This window comes from Staurois parvus, unplaced genomic scaffold, assembly GCF_062004578.1.
Source record: "Staurois parvus isolate SC_StPar_1 unplaced genomic scaffold, SC_StPar_1.0 ptg000070l, whole genome shotgun sequence".
Lineage (NCBI taxonomy): Eukaryota > Metazoa > Chordata > Amphibia > Anura > Ranidae > Staurois > Staurois parvus.
In genome coordinates, this window is record NW_028317866.1 from 1,328,018 (window position 1) to 1,352,808 (window position 24,791).

The 24,791-nt window shown below is 40.8% G+C and overlaps 1 protein-coding gene across 5 annotated transcripts in view; it reads left to right on the forward strand.

The window, feature by feature from the left end:
* The window catches only part of USP34 (ubiquitin specific peptidase 34), a 244,271-nt gene that overhangs the window by 135,406 nt on the left and 84,074 nt on the right, over positions 1 to 24,791 (forward strand). For all 5 annotated transcript variants that reach the window (XM_089669184.1, XM_089669187.1, XM_089669185.1 and 2 more), the window contains 8 exons: positions 1,337 to 1,457; positions 3,666 to 3,849; positions 6,416 to 6,579; positions 11,280 to 11,345; positions 16,338 to 16,484; positions 16,570 to 16,626; positions 17,613 to 17,690; positions 20,368 to 20,462. In XM_089669184.1, the coding sequence (XP_089525310.1) occupies positions 1,337 to 1,457; positions 3,666 to 3,849; positions 6,416 to 6,579; positions 11,280 to 11,345; positions 16,338 to 16,484; positions 16,570 to 16,626; positions 17,613 to 17,690; positions 20,368 to 20,462 (912 nt within the window). The remainder of the gene's footprint in view (positions 1 to 1,336; positions 1,458 to 3,665; positions 3,850 to 6,415; positions 6,580 to 11,279; positions 11,346 to 16,337; positions 16,485 to 16,569; positions 16,627 to 17,612; positions 17,691 to 20,367; positions 20,463 to 24,791) is intronic.

Below are 24,791 nucleotides of genomic sequence, written 5' to 3' on the forward strand. Positions count from 1 at the left end.
ACAGGCATCACTGGCATCCATGACCATTGAAGTCACTGGGCCACTCTGCGCTCGTTCTGATGCTCAGGTGAGGTGAAGCTGTGGAGCCCAACCACAGAAGAGGGAGAGAATAGGCACAATGCTTGATGGGAATGCTACATCGGGACTCAAAACAGCGCTCTGTCCAAAATTAAATGGGGAATGTTAGTGCGGCTTTTGAATTTCTGAAAGGTGGCACATGGAGAATGGTTGATTCTGTTGTGCCCTTGCAGAGAGGATGACGTCTGCACCATGGTGTGAACGAGCCCTTATTGTTGCTTCCCACACCCCCCCCCCCTCCTCCCCCCATCTTCTTTTTTTTTTTTCTCTCTCTTTTTCCCCTGCATTTTTAAGTCCCTCCTATTCAACCTGGGAGGTCATCGTCTTATATTTCTTTGAATACACCAGTTGAATGACACCCCTCTGGTCCAGTAGCCGAAAAAATGCTGTAGCTCAGTTCATCTACTCACACTTTTGAGATTCGACCTCCTCCAGTTTCACTTTGTTTTTTTGTTTTTGTTTTTTTAATTAATACTGACAACTATGTTATACTCTTTTTAAGAACATCAGAACACAATTTTCATGCTGTGGTTCAGTTTGACTATTGCATCAATTTACTCATTGTAATTCTCTCTCGTCCTACTATATTTTGGAACTATAGTTTGATTTATGTTGCACACTCCGGCTTATTGTCAGTCAATTGGCTCTGTATGTCTATGCTATCTGTTAATATAAACCTTTGTAAAAGAAATTCTGAAAAGTAGAAGCTGTGGCATTACTGCAGGAGTCAAATGAAGGGAGACATTTTTGTTTTTTTTACTGCGCAGTGCTTTGTAGCGTTGTTTATTTTAGGTACTTATATAGCGCTGTCAATTTACGCAGCACTTTACATATATATTGTACATTCACATCATTCCCTAACCCTCAAGGGGCGTACAATCTAAGGTCCCTAACTCACATTCATATACAAGGGCCAATTTAGACAGGATCCAATTAACCTACCAGCATGTCTTTTGGAGTGTGGGAGGAAACCAGAGTAACCGGAGGAAACCCACGCAGGCACAGGGAGAACATGCAAACTCCAGGCAGGAGGTGCTGTGGCTGGGATTCGAACCAACGACCCTAGTACTGCCAGGCTGAAGTGCTAACCGTTTAGCCACTGTGCTGCCCTATGGGTTATAGGTGCCCTTCACATTTAAAAAAAAAAAAACCTTTATTTTCATGTAAACTAAATCTTTAAACTCAAAACACCTGTATTTTATATATTGAGCCCTTATAAAGCTATATAAAATTATGTACCTTTGTTTTTACATTTTAGCCGAGAAATCATGGACTACCAAGATGGTAATATAGAAGATGATGGTATGACAGGACTCCTCAGGCTTGCTACCAGTGTCATCAAACATAAGCCCCCTTTCAAATTTTCAAGGGAAGGGCAGGTAAGATTACAAATTTTTTTTTGTAGAAAAACACAAGGGGCCACCACTAAGTGCAGTAGTATGAAACAACTTTAATAAGCAGCCAAATGTACACTCATAGTTCCACAACAGGAGCACGTATCAGTAATGTAGCATCTATAAAAGGATAATTCACACACAATCCAATGCCCAGGATGGAGATGAGGAAGCTGAGTAGCCATGTGTCAGCTGGTTTAGGAAGTCATCGGGAACCACGGTCGAACATGGAACCAGAAATTGTTAGGCCTATCAACTCCTTTGTCAGAGCTGATAGGCTATGGATAGCGATGCTCATACTTCTAGTGAAGGGACTTATGGAGCCACTCCAGCACTAGAGGAAAGGCAGAAGTGCTGCAAGGCTTCGCAACCACAATGGACTCCAACCATTATCCTCCAAAGGGAACAAGAGTACAGAACAGAATTGCAAGAACATTAAAACATAAATACAATATAATAAATCGTGCTATAACATGAAGGGATATGGATACTTCAGCAATTTACTGGCTCCCCTTTGTTTTTCTTCTATACTGTATTTCAGAGATCCATTCCAGTCTCTCAGTGGAGCTGCCTTCTTTGTGCTGTAATTTAGTCTCATTATGAACTACAGTATCTCCCAGAAGTGAGTACAACCCTCACATTTTTGTAAATATTTTATTATAACTTTTCATGTGACAACACTGAAGAAATGACACTTTGCTACAATGTAAAGTAGTGAGTGTACAGCTTGTATAACAGTGTAAATTTGCTGCCCCCTCAAAATAACTCAACACACAGCCATTAATGTCTAAACCACTGGCAACAAAACTGAGTACACCCCTAAATGAAAATGTCCAAATTGGGCCAAATTAGCCATTTTCCCTCCCCCGTGTCATGTGACTCATTAGTGTTACAAGGTCTCAGGTGTGAATGGGGAGCAGGTGTATTAAATTTGGTGTTATCGCTCTCACTCATGCTGGTCACTAGAAGTTCAACATGGCACCTCATGGCAAAGAACTCTGAGGATCTGAAAAAAAGAATTGTTGCTCTACATAAAGATGGCCTAGGCTATAAGAAGATTGCCAAGTCCCTGCAAATAAGCTGCAGCACGGTGGCCAAGACCATACGGTGGTTTAACAGGACAGGTTCCACTCAGAACAGGCCTCGCCGTGGTCGACCAAAGGAGTTGAGTGCATGTGCTCAGCGGCATATCCAGAGGTTGTCTTTGGGAAATTGGCGTATGAGTGCTGCCAGCATTGCTGCAGAGGTTGAATGGGTTGGGGAGTCAGCCTGTCAGTGCTCAGACCATACGCCGCACACTGCATCAAATTGGTCTGCATGGCTGTCGTCCCAGAAGGAAGCCTCTTCTAAAGATGATGCACAAGAGAGCCTACAGTTTGCTGAAGACAAACACACTAAGGACATGGATTACTGGAATCATGTCCTGTGTTCTGATGAGGCCAAGATAAACTTATTTGGTTCAGATGCTGTCAAACGTGTGCGGCGACAACCAGGTGAGGAGTACAAAGACAAGTGTGTCTTGCCTACAGTCAAGCATGATGATGGGAATGTCATGGTCTGGGGCTGCATGAGTGCTGTCGGGACTGGGGAGCTACAGTTCATTGAGGGAACCATGAATGCTAACATGTACTGTGACATACTGAAGAAGAGTATGAAAGAGCGCACAATCCTTGCGCATTACCTCAATAGTGACTAATTTTATTTTATTTAGGAAATATACTCACAAAAGTGACGGTAGAACAGGCATAGGTGAACCATAATCCACACGGTTACAGGTAAATCCAAAGGGGGGGGGATAAACGCGTTAGGGTGTACTCACTTTTGTTGCCAGAGGCTTGGACATTAATGTCTGTGTGTTTTTTTGAGGGGACAGCAAATTTACACTGTTACACAAGCTGTACACTCACTACTTTACATTGTAGCAAAGTGTCATTTCTTCAGTGTTGTCACATGAAAAGATATAATAAAATATTTACAAAAATGTGAGGGGTGTACTTACTTCTGTGAGATACATAATATGTATCACTATGGACTATTGTGGACTGTTTAAAACTCATTTTATGATACATAGACTAATTTGGGAGTGATTTGCTTATCTATAACTGAGTTTGCGCGGTATATTTAATTTTATTTTGTGTCTAAATCTGTTCCCTTGCTCACTTGTCAAAATGTAACTGGATTTTTGTTTTTCAGGAATTCCTCAGAGATGTTTTCAACCTCCTGTTCATGCTACCCAGTCTTAAGGATAGACGGCAGCCCAAATGTAAATCTCATTCTTCACGAGCTGCAGCATATGACCTATTGGTGGAGATGGTGAAAGGCTCAGTGGAGAACTACAGACTATTACACAATTGGGTTATGGCACAGCACATGCAGTGTAAGAGCTAGTGTATTTTATCATATTTTTAATTCTGTGCTACTTGCTGGGCAAACCAAGTTAAAAACCTCCTGTGCAGTTTTGAGGAAGATGCTAAGAAGCTGTCTAGGAGAGGTAGAGCGTTTTATTTTGATGCTTAACAAGTTCAAACCCAGGCCAATTCTGATATTTTTCAAATACATGTAAAAATCTGCATTTTTTTTTCTATAGAAAATAACTTGGAGCTCCCAAACATTATATATTTTCTGAAAGCAAAGGCCTGGAGAATAAAATAATTGCTGTTGTGTTTTTTTTATTTCACATGGTATTTGTATAGTGGTTTAACCTATTTTTGGGTAAATTATAAGATTGTTACGTCGAGTAAATAGATACTCGACATGTCAGGCTTTAGAATTATGCATGCTTGTGGCATAGTGACAAATATAAGGGATGATTTAAAAGTCTTTACAGGTTACCAGTTTAGAGTTACACAGGAGGTCTGGTGCTAGAATGATTGGAGTCACTCTTACGCAATGATACCTTGTCTGTGTTGTCCAGTCATTATTTACATATGCTTGCAGGACTGACCCAAAAAAGCACAGGGGAGCAGGGGTGCTTTAAAATGTTCTTTTATTAAAAATGTATTTTCATTTTTTTTTATCAACTTTATTACTATCACAAGGGATGAGCAACATCCCTGTAGAAGTGATTGGGCGGCTGTAGAGGTATTCCTATAGAAGAATTTGAATTTGGCACCTCAGACATCACTATGAGAACATAAATTTGGAAAAACCTAGCCAAGAAAAGGTTGGTGTGGTTTAGTTGCAAGGGGATTCTCTTTGTTATCAGAATATTGTAGATTTAAGTCACCCAAAATATTCTAAACATCAGTTATCTGCTTCAGCGAAGTACTCATACATCGCTTGACTTTCACAGTTATACCTTCAGCTGCAGGCATGATTCTAGTATAGTTTTTTAGAGCCGACGGTTCGCGTTCTTGTAAAAGCAATCTGAACAGCTAAATAGCCACTGGATCGCTTTTACTAGCAGCGGCAGGGGACGTCTAAACACCCCCTCCCCCCCTCCTCTCCAGGTCTCATTAGAAGTACCTGTTCCTGCTCATTGCTATCACATGAGATATTTATATTTCCTGTGGTTACAATAAAAGTGATCCAAAAAAACATTAAAGCAGCAGTGTAAAAATAATTAAAAAATAAAATAAATTATTTTTAAAGTGTCCCTGTCCCCCTGTGTTCGCATGCAAAGACGAACGCTTGCAACAGTCCCCCACATGCGCAAGCGATGATCACTAGTTTATGCAGTTTGCCAATTTTTAAGGCCTCACTCCATTGCTTTCTATAAACAGAGTAGTTTGAGGACTGATAGTAGAATTGGTCTATTGAGTTTATGCTTGAGATGATAAAAAAAAAAAAGTGGGTTTGCCTAAGCATTCCAGTGTAATATCAGTCAAGAAGGCCTTTGTACTTGGTAAATTTAAAGCAGATTGTATATTTAGAACCTCTGTTAAAGGCTACAGTCACCTTTTTAGCATAATAATAATTCACATGTTTTTGCAGGTAAAAAGTGTGCTTTTTTTTTTTTTTCCAGGAGCTTGCAGAGCATTACACCCACAGTCATTGGATTGTGGGTGCAATGTCAGACTCCTACAGCTTTCTGCCTTTACCTCTGTACGGGCTTTCTATTTGAAAGTGTCACTGAACTCCGAGAGCACTCACCAGTGCCCTAACAGTTCACTGAGAACTATAAGCTTTTTTCTGCCATGGCAGACAATACTTGTACTTCATTCATTCATAGATTTCTGTAAATGAATGACGTGACTGTGCAGGTGGAGCCCTGCACAGTCGTTCTGTTTTTTAAATCTGACAGGAGAAGACCTCCTGCCCACTGTCGCAGAGCAACAGGGGTACGGGGGAGGTTTCTCAATCCTAAATACGGGTATCACATGTAACACATTCAGAAAAGTAAACTTCTCCTTTAAGGATTTATTGCTGTCTGTGCTTCTCTTGTGGGAATTCCCTTCTTTTTCAAAGCCAGTGAAACTGTTGTCACAAGGACTAGAAATGCTTAGAAATCTTAATTGTGCTCATAGGCAGAAAATAAATAACAGGCTTCAACCCTTACCCACTCAGGATAAAAGCAAAAGTTTTGCCTGGTGGTCTACTTCTAAAGGGAATACATCCTAAAACAAAGTAACTCTGTGAGGAGCCTCAGATGGAAACTACTGTTCTTTTCTTGGCTGCATACCAGTTCTGCTTTCTCATATCTTAAACAGCACAAGTATCACATGTAGGGTTTTATACCTAAGCTTGCAAACAGGTCATCAGGGAAGATATGTGCAATGTGTGTTGAATGGATGACAAGTACTTCATGTAAAATACAGTATAATGTACATTTTATATGCTTTCTAGACCTGTATTCTTCATTGGTCAAACATTGTCTCACATTTATGCTGCACACAATACTCTGTTGAATGATTTGTTTGATAAATGAATGTTGATAAAGATATCTCTAGCATAGCCCTTTTTGTGCCCTAGGTAAACAGCTGTTTGTTCTTCATATTACACAGCTTCCCATGCTCCCTACAAGTGGGACTACTGGCCACATGATGATGTGCGAGCTGAGTGCAGGTTTGTTGGACTCACAAATCTTGGAGCTACCTGTTATCTGGCATCCACCATTCAGCAGTTGTACATGATACCTGCGGCCAGGCAAGCCATCTTTACTGCTAAGGTATATTGATTTAATAATAATAATAATCCTAGGTAGAATACAGAATTGTTAGTCATTATTTAGTGATGCTAACTAAGTGCAATAATAAACAGTGGATGGACTAAATTTTCCTTATACAGCAAAAGACAGGAGTTTCCATATCCATAATGATAGGGTTTATGCTGCCACCTTCAGGTGATTGGACACTGGCAAAAAAAAAAAAAAAAACGGAAGTCCCCTCCTAAGCATGACCCCTCTCTGACAGGAAGGGGGCTTCAGTTTTTTTTTTTGCTAGTGTTGTAGGTGATGGTCATGCTGTGCAGCTCTCTGCACAAATATAGCTATCTTCTCAATATTTTCATCTGGTAGTAGGAGACTGGTATTATCCAGATCCATATTTCTATGGCTTTTCAGTGCTTGGAGGAGTGGTACCTGGACCCGCTCAGACACACAGGTTCAGCCTGTAATGTTGACACTGTACCCTGCAAAATGACACATTGCCTTGCAGCTCCAGGGCAGTGATCCCAGATGGGGAACAGAGTCCCTGAAGGCCTTTTGCAGTATTACCTGCTATGATAGGAGAAGATTGGACCCCTCGGGTTCCAGCAACAAGATTGGTGAATGCCACTTTTAAAATTAGTTTTCTGCCAAACAAGGGACAAGAAAATGGCTTATATTTTATTTCACTTGTATTTCTTTTTTTACTTTTTACAATTTTGGAACACTCTGAGCATTAAAGAGCAGAGCGCAGAGTGCTCTGGAAGTCTCCTAGCACCAATTACAGAAGGTGGAGAAATGTCTCCATCTCCTGCATTCCCTCAAGCCTGCTGAGCCATGTGCGTGCATTTGTAGCTTCACCGGCAATGTCATGAAGGGGCAGTGAGCTCAGTATCGGCAGCCATGCTATCCTCATTATTTGAAGTTTCCGCTTCCCCTTTTCTTCAAAGGTTCAAGGGTTGGGATCATAGCATCAGCCGCAGCCTCCTCAATCCTTACCTATACACCCTCATACATAGTGCTTTGTACACAGACTGGGCTCACCCTGACAAGGTGTTCAATCTGCCAAAAAGGTTTGTCCAGCAACACATATTGAATAGTGAGTTCTCTAAAAGATGGAGTTTGCCTTTGGAAGATCCGCTACTTTCTTATCTTAATAAGCAACTAACATGCCCAATAGAGGATGTACCAGTGCTTAAGGATGCATTAGGCAAACGCTTGAAGGCACTATCTAGTCTCCTTTACTCTGGCGGGAGCAGCTCTACAACCAGCTATTGCATCAGTAGGCATGTGCCAGAACTTCAAGGTTTGTGCAGATGATGGGACAGTGGAATACTGCTAGCTACCAAATCAAGCATAAACCTGGAAGATTTTCCACAATTTGTCAGCTTTTTACTGGATGCCTTAAAGGACTCCATACAGCAGCTTTCTTGCCTGGATCTCCTATTAGTGCACATGCGCAGGATTATATGGTTACTGTGTGGGTCTGCAGCTTTACTTTGCCAGAAGCACGTAAAAAACATTTGCCTTTTTAAAAGGAATGATAGTTTGTTTTGGCTATGGAGGATTATATCCAGGAGGTGACTGTGGTTTGAGTACTCTGTTACCACTTACAAAGAAGGCCAAGCCTGTGGTTCAGAAAGATTGTAAACCAGGGGACAAGTCCTCTTCACAATGAAGGGGTGACCCCACTCACTCTGGGGAGAGGAGGTTTACCGTCCTTTATAGAGGTATGGTAGGGGAGAGAATGCTGGCAAATGGATCTGCAACATTGTGGCTTATGACTACAAGCTGTAATTTCAAAGCCTTCCTTCTCCTCACTCCATGTTTTCAAATGTTTCTTTGAATCCGCAAAAGAAATATGTGCTGTTGCAAGCTCTCGATTATCTTCTTTCTCAGAGTGATTGTTCCACTTCCAGAGGACACTTCATATTTTCTACTCGAACCTCTGCATGGTTCTGAAACCAAACTGAGATGTTTTTCCTATATTGGATCTCAAGAGGCTCAACAAGTTTCTAAGGGTACAGAAATTCTGGATGGAATCTGTACAGTCTGTAGTGGCTTCTCTCTATCAATTCGACTTTCTGGCATCGGTGGATATCAATAATGCTTATCTACATGTATCTACAGCCGATTTATCCACCTCACCAAAGGTTTCTCTGGTTTGTGGTTGAGGGCCTGCAATTTCCATTTTACTCCAGCTGTTCGACCTCTTTCAAATTTTCCTCAAGGTCCTCGCTCTGATTTTGGAACCCTTATGTTCAAAGAGGATCCCCTACCATAGGGTACATGAGCGACCTACAGTGCTGTGAAAAAGTATTTGCTGTTCATCTGATTTTTTTATTTTTTGCATTCTGTTTACACTTAAATTATTAAGATCAACAAACAAATTTTAACCACTTGCCCTCCAGAGGATTTACCCCCCTTCCTGACCATTTTTTGTGCGATTCGGCTCTGTTACATTAACTGACAATTGTGTGGTAATGCAACGCTGTACATAAATATAATGTCTTTGTTTCCCCCATAAATAGAGCTTTCTTTCGGTGGTATTTGATCACCTCTGTGGTTATTTTATTTTTTTTGTGCTATAAACAAAAAAAGACCGACAATTTTGAAAAAAAAGAATATTTTTGACTTTTGGCTATGAAACATATGCTGCTTTGTATTTTTCCTCTGTGTAGAGAAATACAAAGCAGCATGTCCTTGCTGGCAGGGGAGAGACTTGTGTTTACACACAGGTCTCTCCCCTGTAAGCTTTCCCCGATGACCTGGTGACTGACATCCATAGCCACCAATGGTGGCGCTGGTAGGGCGGTGCATGCCCCCTACCCGGAAATGCAAATCGCATATATATATATATACGTGATTTTGCGCAGCCCTGCTGCCCTCTAGCAGTAGTTCTACTATAGGGCAGTGGGCAAGACAACCTGAGTAAAAACAGAATGCAGTTTTTAAATGAGGATTTCATTTATTAAGGGGAAAAAGCTGTCCAAACCTGCCTGGCCCTATGTGAAAAAGTAATTTTACAGGCTGCTGCATGAGGTTCTAGCCTATTCAGTTTTCGGTATTTGGGACCCATCGACTTGTTGCTGTGTTGCCTTCCCCTCTTAAGTGCTTTGGAACATCCTTATCACTATGGATATGAAACTTATCTGTGTCCTCTGATGTAAGATAAACAAAATAGGATTTTTGTTTAACCTGTAAATTTATTTTCTTGGAGTACATCATGGGACACAGAGATCCACCCTTAATCCTTTGTGGTTCATGACTTGCTACAAGAACTAAAACCTTGACTTTCGGGGAGGGGTATACCTAGGAGGGGACCTGTCGTCGTCATTTTTTTTTTCTTGTGGCAATATAAACCTGATCATTATGGATATCGGACTCCTCTGTGTCCTGTGATGTGCGCCAAGAAAAGGGTAAACCATAAATCCAATTTTGTATTGTTAAAATGCACTTCCTAAAGCACAACTTGATAAAAAATGTTTAACAAGGAACATACATTCCATATTTCTCTACCAAAATTAGTGTGTGCTGTAAATTGCCTCCAGCATTGTTCCTGTTTCTTCTTGCTGAAGGCTGTCATTTGCTGAAGTCCAGGACTCCTGAGCAGCAGTAAATCTTTAGGCTGGCAGTGAATTTGCTTCTAGTGGCTTGTATTTTCGGCACAGTGCCAAAAAATAGTAAGCAATTGATTATGTGCAGAGCAGGGTGGGACAGTGTATTACTGGATTTTAAACTGTATAGGCACTTATTTGTAATGTTTTACATAGCTGTACCTGCAAAAGGGGCCAGCCTGATGTGATCTAGCAGGACTTGATTTTCTGACTGAAGTTCCACTTTAATTTGTAGTAATGTAGTAATGCACTCATAAGCTAAAATGGTAATACTAAAAGAGAAGAGTGTTTGTATGCTATTTACTGTCAGTAGTACTGTTGTTTTTGTTTTTTTTTTAGTTTTTTTTTGTTCTGCCAGTAGCCTTAATGAAAAAATAATAGATTCATCCTTTCACACATGCAAGGTATAGAGAGGAATCCCCTCTGCTGCAACATTATATTCTGACACTAGGACTCTCCACCATCAGAGTTCACCAAGCAGTAGCTGAAGCTGCTGCTCAACAAAAGTTTTACAGCTTGTCCAGTCGACCGAAGTAGATTGTTAGCTGGTTAGAGGTTCAGCACAGCCAAATTTCAATCAATGTGTGGCTGTCTTTTTTCGATAGATGTCAACTATTAGATGTTGTCCTTGTTCGACAGAAGTCAATCTGAATATTTGGCTGGTCCCTTCTGAATCTATGGCCAGCTTCAGTCAGAACTACAGGTCTACATCAGCGCCACAGTCTTGGGCAGAAGAGTGAACCTTTAGTTCTGACTAAGGCAGGGGGCTTGTTGGACCGTTGTAGATAGACGTCTGATTTTACACAAGGTGTAGTGTGTTTTTCTGCAGCCTGCACTAGAAGCATTTCTATTGACACTGCAGCTACATAAAAAAGATATCCTGCTGAAAAGTTAGTGTTTTGCAGCACCATGAATTTATAAACTTTTCATGCAAACTTCAATTGGGCTTTAAGCTCAATAACAGGAATAATCATTAAAAAGTCAAATTTTCCTTTTAAATTGTAATTTTTTAACTTACTGTTTACATTCACTTACATGTGTCTTAAAATAAGCTTAATGTATCTGGTTGTTCAATGCTTAAACAGATATTTTAAACCTCTGTTGCAGTATTCAGATGATATTAAACATAAAACAACCCTGCTGGAACTCCAGAAAATGTTTACTTATTTAATGGTAAGTCTCCTTGTATTTTGTTTTTTTGTTTTTCGTTTTTTTAACTTGTCTTCTAGCTGAACTCCAGGTGTGATCTTTATTGCATACTGTAGTATTTGGAGTTACCACAATGATAGCGGTGATCTTCTGGGTCCTATGCCAAATGGCACTGCCACCATTTATAGAATGCCTGTATTTTGTTCTACAAATATAAGGCATTCCCTGATGGGATAAGGTGAAGGGGTTAATGTCATGATCTCCACTTTGTCCAATCAGAGAATGCCTTGTATCCATACAGTTTGGTCATTGTGCAGAGTGGAAGCTGCTAGCGCAGAACCTGGACAGTAGCTTCTATAACTGTAGTAGTGTTGTCTACTACAGTGATTGTCACTTTCCCAGCCGTCCCTCAGGTATAAAACATGCATAATCTTGTAGTGGTGCACTGAAATGAAAATTCTGGTAACGAAAATCCAAAATGTACGCAGTTTTTAAAAATGAATATATATTTTTTGGAAAAAAATATACTTTGATTAAAATAAAAAAAACACAATTATATACCCCAATTTTTTACACTTTAAAATTGCACACACTCGTGGAATGGCGTCAAACTGCAGTACTTAAAAATCTCCATGGGTGATGCTTTAAAAACTTCTACTGGTTAGCAGTGTAACGTTACAGAGGAGGTCTAGTACGAGAATTATTGCTCTCGCTCCGACGATCATGGCGATACCTCACGTGTGTGGTCTGAACACAGTTTAAATATGTGGGAGTGGCCTACGTATGTTTTCTCCACTACGTGGGGGGTTGTTCACGTTAAACTTTTATTATTTAATAGGGTTTTTTTTTTTTTTTTTGCACTGTCCCTTTAAAAAAAAAAAAAATGTAAACACTTTTATTCCTATCACAAAGCATTCATGCATCCCTTGTGATAGAAATAATAAGTGACAGGTCCTCTTTATGGAGAGATATGGGGTCAATAAAAAAAAATTGTAGGCCAGGCCAGGATTCCCCCTTCTTTTACCAGCATGCCCCAGCTTTTTGTTTGTTTCCTAGGAAGATGGATGTCTTTTCTTAACCGTTTCAATACCGTGCAATTTTACACCTTCCTGCCCAGGCCATTTTTCAGGTTTCAGCGCTCTCACACTTTGAATGACAATTGCGCGGTCATACAACATTGTACACAAACTAAAATTTTATCACTTTCTTCACACAACTAGAGCTTTCTTTTGGTGGTATTTAATCACCGTTGGGGTTTTTATTTTTTGCTAAATTAACAAAAAAAAGACCAAAAATTTTGAAAAAAAAAACACATTTTTCTTTGTTTCTGTTATAAACGTTTACAAATAAATAATTGTTCTTCATAAATTTAGGCCGAGATGTATTCTGCTACATGTCTTTGGTGAAAATAACCCAAATTAGGATGTATTTTTTAGTTTGTAGGAAATTTATAGAGTTCACAAACTATGGTATAGATCTGAATATTGATCAATCCTGAAGTACTGACGGCCAATCTAATTTCTTGAGGTCCAAGAATGTCAGAACAGTACAGATATCCCCCAAATGACCCCTTTTTGCAGAGTAGACAGTCCGACGTACTTCATAAGAGGCATGGCGAGTTTTTTGAAGTTGTATTTTTTTGTCATAATTTTTCCGAAATTGAAAAAATGAAAAAAATTATTTTCACTATTTTTTTTTTTTACATACTGTCACCAGTGCAGTACAGCGTCATCATATAACTAGCATGGCGGTGAACAGGGACACTGACTGGTGACAGTATGAAAAAAAAATATATATATATATTTTTTTTATTTTATTTTTATTTTTTTATTATATTTCATTTTTTATTACATTTTTTTTATTTTTTTAAGATTTTTTTTTTCATATTTTACTATGACCAAAATAGTACAATGTTACCATAGTAACATTGTACTACTTTGGGGAAGTGATCAGTATTTTTTTTTTTTTTTTTTTACACAATTTGCTTATAGCAAAGAATTACTTTGCTATAAGCAAGCATTTACCTGAATGAAATCGATTCATTCAGCTTTTTTTTTTTTTGTGCTTAGCTGTGATTTGGTCACAGCTAATCACATGACATGTGCATGTGATTAGCTGTGACCATTCACAGCTAGGCACTAGTATACAATGGATGGCATCATGAATGAAGCCATCCATGTATACAACTGTCATGTGACCTGCTGTGATTGGTCACAGCAGGTCACATGGTACCAGAAACGGGAGCCGGTACTCGGATCTGTCATCGGCCGTGTCCGAGGTGCACGGCCGGCGACAGATCGCACTGCTGCGCCGCTCTGCACTAGCGCAAACGGCGCATGTGCGGGAGCACGCCAAATGGCGTGCACCCGGAATGGAGGAACACATCTGAAGCCGCCAAACGGCCATTGGCCGGGCGGCTAATGGTTAAGCTCTGCTGGGGAAAATCAAACCTAATTTTGCTAGCATCATTTTTTCTTAAACTTTTTTTTTTTTTTTTTTTTAACTCAAGGCTCTTCTCTACATGACAGCTAGAAATGGTCTTTTTGATTGGAGCTCTGTGTCACGCCCAACCTCACCCTGGTATTTTTAGTGCCATGTCTGGACCCCTCTGGACTGAACGTTGGAGGGTCAGACTGGCAGTGAGCAGGATTATCAATTTCAAAAATCTGCTCTCCAGCCATCTCTTCACCTTGGAATACTTGGGTCCAGCTCTGGACACATCCCAAACAAAGGTTTTACTTCCAGAAAAGAAGTTTTTCTCTAAGAGCCCACACTTGAAATTTGAAATCAAGGAGACATCCCAAAATTAGATTCTCAATGAAAGTTCTAGGCCTCGTGGTAGCCTCTTTTGAGAGTGCCATTTGCCCAATTTCACGTGAGACTTCACCAACAAAGCATTGTGTCTACTTGGAACAAGCATGCTCCTTCTCTAAACCTACCAATGCTTCTGTCCAGGCAGAAAATCCCTTAACTTGATGGATCTCCTTTCCAGCCCTAACGGTAGGGAAGTCTTTCCCTAATTATCACTGAAAAGTGATAACAGATGCCAGTCTCTCAGGGTGAGAAGGAATGTTCCAGTCCATCTAACATGGTCACTTTTGGAAGAGAAGGTACATTTTAACATCTTAAAGCTCAGAGCAATATGACTTTGCTGCACTGTACCCCTCTTCTTTGTTCATGCCCACGTTCCCCAGTGAGAATTCTACCTCGTCTTCTCAAAAAAAAATAGAGCTAGAGAGGAAGACTGTCATGCTTACTGAAACAAACTGGCCCAGTAAACCTGGTACACAGATGTACTCAGACTTCTAGCAGGTGACCCCTGGCCTCTCCTCAACTGGCTAGATCTGATGTCTCAGGGCCCTCCATTCCATCCAGCTGCTCAGTGTCTTGCTTTAATGGCATGGCTTTTTGAAGCCCAGGTCTCAGTAGAGTCTCTGAGTCTGTTTCCACTTTTCCAAGTTAAACAGCTTCCAGAAAGATCTGCTATCATACCTGGAAACTCTTCCTTGAGTGGTGTGAGCACAGGCAATTCAGTCCCTGAGCTTGCTCAGTGACTTGCATTCTGGCCTTACTCTTACTCAGTGCTTTGCATTCAGGTATTGACCATAATTGAGCTTAAGCACTCTGAAGAGTCAGGTTTTAGCCTTGTCCATTTTTTTTTCAAAGGCTATGTACTCCCTTGTGTAAAAAAAACAAACAAAAAAAAAACTAGCAAATTAAACAATAAACCTTTTTTGCGTGTATCTTGCCTCAAGTACCCCTTGCAGCACCCTGTACTTCCTTTGGATCTTAGTTCTTTCTCTTTGCAAAACAACCATTTGAACCCTTTGGAGATCATCCTTTAAGGAAAAGCATACTGCACTGCACCAAAAGAAGCGTCTGCACCTTTTAAAAAAACATAGCGCGCTGTATTGATTTGAACAGGCATCATGGGGAATAATGTGATTTCCATTTTTGTACATGCCAGCAAATCCATGTGAGAACTATGCTGGATTTCACACCACACACCTGACTGTGCAACATTTTAAAGCCTAAATTAATGAGTCAAACATATAAAGTCCTGTCTCTACATCAGTTGTCCATGAATCTGAAGGTGCCTGCTACCCTCATAAAGTAAGACCTTCATGCAGTGTTGCAGAAATTCCGAAGGTAAGTGCGGCCCTGCTGTGACCACACTCCAAACTGACTAGAGATATGGACCCTTCAGTATGTGCTCAATAAGGACTAACAATCCTCCTGGCTTCTGGTTGTAAGCATCCACTGGTCAGATACCTGTAGCTCCTTGCTGTGATACTCAGAGCCATAGAGCAATGAAAAAAACAACCTTCATTGTGCACCACATCTTAATTTTATTAGATCCCAACAAACCTAAAACAGCAGGATTTACACTCATATTAAAAAGTGTCAACATTGGCACTAAACATGTTCAGTGTGTATCATTTAGTCTCCCACCGCTGCCCCTGTCTATAGGAGCCAGCTAGCGATGTACAGGGAGAAAAGATGGAGAACGAAAATGACAGTTTACCGGAGTCAGATGTGACATATGCCCAAACTCCACCTCAACACTTTTCATCCATTAGCAGGGTGTCTTCTGGAAACCCTGATATTGGGTGAAATGCGTTGAAGTGGTGTTTGGGCATACATCACATCCGGTTCCAGTAAAACGTAATTTCAGGTCTCCGTCTTTTCTCCCTGTATACCACTGACTGGCGGAAAAGAAAAAGAAAAAACCTTAAAGCTAGTAGATCCATTTAGCTACAGAGCGTTACGCTCTGTAGTAGCTTGTGGTCAACATCCCCACCTTGAGCGTCTTCTTTTATGCAGTCATGCTATGAATGATATGGAAGATGTCTTCCTATAAGGGATGACTAATCCCTTTTTGTTTCTATCTGCCTAGTATTTGTCTTTAGGGTTAACAAGACCATTATCTCAATTTTATCTATGGTTCATGTAAAAGACAGACACTTGATCCCATATTTGTGTGTTGAAGTTCTGTAATAACTGTGTTTACTCCAGGAAAGCGAATGTAAAGCTTATAACCCAAGGCCGTTCTGTAAGACATACACCATGGACAAGCAGCCACTCAACACAGGAGAACAGAAAGACATGACAGAGTTCTTCACAGACCTTATTACTAAGATTGAAGAAATGTCTCCTGAGCTTGTAAGTTCTCTTTGCCTGTTATCACTTGAGTTTATTCCAAAATTATTTGATTTTTAACAGATTCCTTTTTCACATTTTTCAACAGAAAAACACAGTAAAGAGTTTATTTGGTGGGGTCATTACAAATAATGTTGTGTCTTTGGTAAGATTTTTATAAACTTTTCCTAAATCTATTATAACAAGGGTTGGAAAATGTATTTGATCATAAAAATAAATGTGTTACATCTAAACTAAAATTACAACTTTACATAGTTTAACTTTTTTTTAATTAATGAAAAGAAAAGGGTATGTTTAGTTGGCCCATTTGCAATTCTAATATGTACAGCGTTTAGTTATTTTTCTCTAGGCATTTTACATGCTGGTTAGTCCATATTTTTGTTATTGTATTAAAGTATAACTAAAGGCAAAACTATTTATTAGTTTTGGACAGCGTGGAGTTGGATTAGAACACCTATTAAGTGTTTATTACTTTCTTTATCCCTGTTAGGGAGATTCATCCTCTCTATCTGTCTTGTTTCCCATTATCATCAAAAGTGGAAGTAAATGAAACCCCAAATTTTGGGTTGTCCCCAGAAGAGTAATGTAATATAGGGGAATTTTTCCAATGGGAATACTAGTTCTGGTGATCTGGAGGTCCCCAAGGAATTCCCTTCATTTGCAGAGATTTTCTAACTTCTTGTTTTTGGCTGTGGGACAGGAAGTGAAGGGAAATCTCCCCAATGGGACACGGATGACAAAAAATAAACGGACAGGGGTTATAACCCACCCTTACTCTAGCCAAAATAAAATGTTTGCCTTTAGTTCTACTTTAAAGATTAGACATTTTTTGGATTAGTCGTAGAGGGTGCTCCAAGTAGCTGATTGCAAATATTGCCTCTAACTTGCGTTTATGTTACGTTACGTTTATCTATAGAAAACCTTAAAGAAGCTATGTTCCCTTTTTAAGGAAGAATAGTTTTTTATTTATTTAAATATTTATGGAAGCAGAAATATTTCTTATTTACCAAGTAATACTGTAGATTGCAATTTTGGTGAATCTGTTTATCTTTATACAAAATCGTCTTTGTTACAAAGATTGGTGTTACCGTTTGTGCTGGTGTATTTGCTAATTTTGCTGTTTTGCTCTAGGATTGTGAACATGTAAGTCAGACAGCTGAAGAATTCTATACAGTGAGATGTCAGGTGGCTGATATGAAAAACATATATGTGAGTATCACATCAGTATATGCTGCCACCTCCTTTTGCCACTTGTGAGTTATAATATTTTTTGTAGGACTGTAACCCTAACACCTATACTGCATATCTATCTATACAATTTTTATCTAAAAGAGTTTTAATTTTAAATCCATGCACAGAGGAAGGGGAGTTTGACTGTAGCAGCAGTTATAACCAGATGCTCCAGTCCATATTCATTTTAACATCGCTCAAAGCTTAATACATTTTTTTTCTTCTCCATGTGCCAGAGAGCGCTAAAAGACCATGAAGGTCATGCATGAGTGTATTTTGACATTTGTGTATACCGAACCTTAAATCTGTAAATCTCCTTTGTGTTTCTAAACAAATCACACGTCAGATTTGCTTTGTGGTTCCAGTGCTAGCAAAATCCAGTGTTGTATGAAGATTGACAACAGTGGTTCTCATTGAGGACCATTTTATCTCTCAGGCAATAGGCTCACCAAACCCTTTAAAGGTGCTACAGTTTGCATGAGGGGGTTACAAATGGGATTTTCATGTACACTAGAGATTTTATTATGGTGAAACAGGATTACATTGAGCTGGGGTACACAGCATGAGTGAAACAGAATTGTAGGCATGAAGAAGTATCAGATGCAAATACAGATTATAATTGCATTTATCCTGGTTATTAAATGGATCCATTGAGGCTGCTGTACCTACTTGTTTATACACTTGAAAATCTTGTATTTGTAAAGGATAAACTTTTAGAAGTATGTACAGTGCTCAAAAAAGTTAAAGGAACACTTTTTAATCAGAGTATAGCATCAAGTCAGTTAAACTCCTGGGGTATTGTTCTGGTCAGTTAAGTAGCAGAGGGGGTTGTTAATCAGTTTCAGCTGCTTTGATATTAATGAAATTAATAACAGGTGCACTAGCTGGGCAACAATGAGAGGACCCCGAAAACAAGAATGGCTTTACAGGTGGAGGCCACTGACATTTTTTTTCCCTATTCATCTTTTCTGACTCACTAGTTTTGCATTTGGCTAGGGTCAGTGCCACTACTGGTAGCATGAGGCGATACCTGGACCCTACAGAGGTTGCACAGGCAGTCCAACTCCAGGATGGCACATCAATACATGCCATTGCCAGAAAGTTTGCTGTGTCTCCCAGCACAGGCTCAAGAGCATGGCAGTTACTCTAGGAGAGCTAGACAGGGCCATAGAAGGTTTTAACCCATCAGCAGGACCGGTATGAGCACTGCCAGAACCCTACAGAATGACCTCCAGCAGGCCACTGGTGTGAATTTCTCTGATCAATCAGACATAGACTTCATGATGGTGGCCTGAGGGCCCAACATCCTCTGGTGGGCCCTGTGCTCACTGTCCGGCACCATAGAGCTCGATTGGCATTTGCCATTGAACACCAGAATTGGCAGGTCTGCCACTGGGTCCCTGTTCTTTTCACAGATGACAGCAGGTTCACCCTGAGCACATGTGACAGACATGAAAGGGTCTGGAGAATCCATGGAGAACGTCATGCTGCCTGTAACATCGTACAGGATGACTGTTTTGGTGGTGGGTCAATGATGGTCTGGGGAGGCATATCCATGGAGGGACGCACAGACCTCTACGGGCTAGACAATGGCACCCTGACTGTCATTAGGTATCGGGATGAAATCCTTGGTCCCATTGTCAGACCCTACGCAGTGGGTCCTGGGTTCCTCCTGGTGCACGACAATGCCTGGTCTCATGTGGCGAGAGTATGCAGGCACTTCCTGGAGGATGAAGGAATTGATACCATTCAATGGCCCCCACGCTCGCCTGACCTAAATCCAATAGAACACCTCAGGGATATCCTGTTTGAGTCCATCCAATGCCGCCAGGTTGCACCTCAGACTGTCCAGGAGCTCAGTGTTGTCCTGGTCCAGATCTGGGAGGAAATACCCCAGGATACCATCATTCGTCTCATTAGGAGCATGCCCCGACGTTGTCAGGCATGCATACATGCATATGGGGGCCATACAAACTACTGAGTACCATTTTGAGTTGCTGCAATGAAATTTCAGCAAAATAGACTAGCCTGTCGCATCATTTTTTCACTTTGATTTTCGGGCTGTCTTTGAATTAAGTCCTCTGTAGGTTGATAATTTTCATTTCCATCAAACAATGGGGCATTCTTGTGTTCCTAACACATTACCCAGTCCATATCAGTATAGATATCCAGCATTATATTTTTCCTCATTGAGATCTGTTGTGTTTTCAAAGTGTTCCTTTAATTTTTTTGAGCAGTGTATTAATAATTTATGAGTTTGTACATTAGTTTTTGGGTAAAGTATATCTGAACACAAATTGTTTTCTATTTTGGATAGTTATGAGGGTTTAAAACCACTGTTCATTTTTTTTTATTGCTGACTGTGTTCCCCACTAGGAGACATTCAGGCTCTTGATTTGTCCTTGTGACTATTGTCAGAGGGACTTGAAATTTGAGAAAAAAACTTTGCATTGGAAAAATACAGACAAAATCTGATGGTGCATTTATTATGGGTGACTGTATGTTTCCCTCCCTTTGGTGAGATTTCCTCTCACTTGCTTTTGTATCTATGAAACAGGGAGTTAAGGGAAATCCCCAGTAGGGCTTTAAACAAAACATTGTTTGTGCTTTATTTTGGAATAAGGTGCATTATCTATACGGTTTGTCTTTACTTTAGGAGTCACTAGATGAAGTCACTATCAAGGACACATTGGAAGGTGACAATATGTACACATGCTCCCAATGTGGAAAGAAGGTGCGAGCGGAGAAAAGGTCTGTGTGAAACGAGCTATACTTTCAGGATGTTTTAACAAAAAGCACTTGAAATATTAGATGTGCAAAGCACAGGCTCTTTAAAGTGGTTCTAAAGGCTAGACATTTTTTTTACCTTACTGCATTTCCTACATTAGGTAAAAAATGCCCCAGTAATCGTATCACCCCCTCACTACCCTAAATACTTACCGGAATGCTTCCTCAATCCAGGGCTATGCTTTTGTTTACTCCTGCTGCTGTCAATCAAATCCTGTGAGGAGGGAGCAGAGGGTGGGGCCAAGCCACACGCTTTGTGTCAGTGGATGCACACAGCCCGACTAGGGAGTGATCCTGCAGGTGCGCCACCTTAAGCCTAGAACTCCAGCAGGGGACCCCAGAAGAGGAGATTTGCTTTGTGCAATACCTTTACAACAGCTTTAACATATGCCTTATGCATGACCAGGGCTCAAAATGTCAAGTCCTGAGTTACTAGCCAGACCTTAAGAATTACTCGCCACCAGTTGCCGTGCCCAGCCCCTACCCTGCCCCACCTCTAATTCCGCCCCTAAACGCCCCCGTAAATTATCCCATGAAATGACACTACATCAGGTGTCCCCATTAGAGCCCCAATTTTACATCAGGTGTCCCCATTAGAGCCCCAATTTTACATCAGGTGTCCCCATTAGAGCCCCAATTTTACATCAGGTGTCCCCATTAGAGCCCCAATTTTACATCAGGTGTCCCCATTAGAGCCCCAATTTTACATCAGGTGTCCCCATCAGAGCCCCAATTTTACATCAGGTGTCCCCATCAGAGCCCCAATTTTACATCAGGTGTCCCCATCAGAGCCCCAATTTTACATCAGGTGTCCCCATCAGAGCCCCAATTTTACATCAGGTGTCCCCATCAGAGCCCCAATTTTACATCAGGTGTCCCCATCAGAGCCCCAATTTTACATCAGGTGTCCCCATCAGAGCCCCAATTTTACATCAGGTGTCCCCATTAGAGCCCCAATTTTACATCAGGTGTCCCCATTAGAGCCCCAATTTTACATCAGGTGTCCCCATTAGAGCCCCAATTTTACATCAGGTGTCCCCATCAGAGTCCCCTTTTTACATCCGGTGTCCCCATCAGAGTCCCCTTTTTACATCAGGTGTCCCGATCAGAGTCCCCTCAGATCTTCTTGTGAAAGCAGCTTCTCTTTCCTTTCTTCCTCTGGTCTTGTGATGTCACATTACAAGAGACGAGAGGAAGGACACTCTTCCTTCACTCCTTAGTACCTGCTGTCTATTTCCCCCTGCAGGCTGGAGGGAGGAGAAAGTCTAACTCTCCTTCCAGCAAGTGTTGGCAGCTGAGCCCCCCCTCCCCCCCTCAACACAGCGCTCAGGGCTAAGCCACACAACATGCTGCTGAGATACGGTGTGTATTTATAAAGAATACACAAACATTTTTTTTTTAAAGCCCCCCAACTCACTAGAACACAAACATATGAACATTAAGTCGTGATGCAAGGTGTTTCTATGTACAAAAATGGCAATTGCGTTATACATATTTGGTACTGCCGCACAAGCCGCAGTGAGAGCAATAGCTCTTCAATTGAGAACTTTAAACTGATGAGATGTAAGGCATTTAAAGTGGACAAAGTTGGGGACTGAAGTTTGTTGCCACTTTAGCGGCATGCACAATTTTAAGGCTTGACATATTTGTGATATCTAATTACTTGACACAAGCTCATCTTTTATATTTTACCAAAAAATGGAGCAATGTGTGCAGTATAATTATCACTTACTGAAAATATGCATGGGGTAAGCAGTTGCGCTAATACTATGTGCCATACAAATTGCAGCTTCTACTGTTTTATTCAGTCCCTGCATTCAGAAATATACAGTGCATCCAGAAAGTATTCACAGCGCTTAACTTTTGCCACATTGTGTTATGTTACAGCCTTATTCCAAAATGGATTAAATTTATTTTTTTCCCTCAACATTCTACAAACAATACCCCATAATGACAACGTGAAGGAAGTTCGCTTTGAAATATTTTCAATTTATTAAAAATGGAAAAAAAAAACACGTACATACTGTACGTATTCACAGCCTTTGCTCAATACTTTGTTGAAGCACTTTTAGCACCAATTACAGCCTCAAGCCGTTTGGAGTATGATGCTACAAGCTTGGCACACCTATTTTTGGGCAATTTCTCCCATTTTTGTTTGCAGTACCTTTCAAGCTTCAAACAAAGCCACACAGCCATTTTCAGATATCTCCAGAGATTTTCAATTGGGTTCAAACCTGGGCTCTGGCTGGTCCACGCTAGGACATTCACAGAGTTGGCCCGTAGCCACTCCTTTGTTATGTGGGCTGTGTGCTTAGGGTTGTTGTCCTGTTGAAAGCTGAACCGTCGCCCAAGTCTAAGTTCCAGAGTGCCTTGGAACAGGTTCTTTGATTTCAATAATATTTTATTTTGGGTTTCAATATGTTTACAAAAACCACAGCAGCATACGCAAAAGCGGTACACTGATCAAACAAAAATAAAACAATCAAGCACAATGGTCATATAAGTTTCAAGGTGAGAAAACATAGGGGGTGAGACTAAATGGTTGGATCCACTAAATCACCTCTGCTAATACCAGGAACCTATAGAGGCATTTAGAGCGGTCATGACCACTATAAGATGCTTGCCGTTCACAGTAGTAGCGAGATGTGACTGGGAATGAGATGGAGATATGTGAAACGTACCCGTACTCTTTTACCTGATCTGGAAAACGACATCCAGACCTCTAATAACCTTTACTGCAATAGAGCAAAGGACATGACTCACAAGACACTTGAGTGAAGTAGATCTACCATATCAAACCATACCACAAACTAGCATAACCAAAAAGGAAAGGGGGGTAAAGGGTCAGACCCAAATCAGAGATTTCTCTTCCACCAGGAGACACCCCAACCAAAGAAAGCTCCCCGTGGGAGAGAGAACCCCTGCGACACAGCAGAAAAAAAAAACATGTAGTTACGTTTTTGTAGTCCTTTTAGTATTCCAGTGAGTGAGAGGTGGTAGTTTGGAGTCCAAGTCGTCTGGATATAGAGCAAATGAAGATGTCCTGATGACAATCCATGCAGTGGGAGATGAAAGAGGATACCCATTTGACCTATTGGAGGTACGTGCGCTGCTCTGGAGAGGGAAGAGACCTGGATATGAACAGGCCCCATTTTTTTGTGGAACCGCATCATCTAAGCTTTTGATGACATGTCTGAGTCAATTTTCTCCCGACGAAGGTGGTGTAGTAAATCTTGCTTGACCTCCAAGACTGTGGGTGGAGAAGAAGATAGCCACTTTCTGAGAATGACCCGGCGCAATCATAAAGCAGGTGGCTAACCATGCTTTGTTGCACTGCATATTTAGTGACTGGGGTCTGCTTTGATCAGGGCAGGTAGTAGAGAAGTAACCAAAAATGAGTATAAGCAGATCATGTGTAGGGTGGTGTCCTGTGACAGAAGCAGCGAATATCTCCAATTGTTTCCAAAATGTAGAGATAAATGGGCAGTACCACAGCCTGTGGAGCAGCGTGGGTCTTTGAGTTTTACACAGAGGTCAGCTATTTTGAAACTGAGGAAGCGGAAACATGAGATGGGGAACATAGGCTGTATGCATTATTTTAAATTGTTCTATCCAAAAATCTTTGGAAATAAACGCACATGTAGTGTTGTATCCTGACAGAATTTGATTTAGTGCATCAGAGAAGATAAGATCCTTGTTCCAGGAGGCCGCAGATGAGGAGTAGAGGGGCTTGGACAGACAAAGGTTCAGTGGTTTATAGATACCCAAAATCGTAAATGTTCTGCGCTCCAGCAAAATTTCAGTCATGGACGTCCAAAACCTTTTAGGTCTGCTCTGGCATGTGCTGGAGATATAATCAACGGCTTGTTGAACCAGTAAAAAATTATGAGCTGGGAGGTGGTAGCTCTTTCTAATATGAGAGCAAGAAAGAAACATCTTCAGCTCCTTTTGAGGCAAAGGAAAGGACGGGTTGCCATGAATTGGGAGATAGTGGGAAGTCCAAGGGGATAGGCCCAGCTTAACTCTTATTTCTTTCCAGGCCACCAGGGTGTCTCTAAGTAGTGAGTTGTGCTTTATTGCTGGTGGGAGAGAGTGCAATTTACAATGTAATATGGCAGAAAGCTTGTGGGGCCCACCATTTGAGATTCCAGGAGAAAATTTGAGTATCTGGAGGTCTGGGATATCCAATCGATGCATATTCTAAGTAAACATGACAGATTATAAACTCTAATATTAGGTAAGTTGGCCCCCCTTCACTACTCGGAAGACATCATTTTTGTAATGAAATAGGGG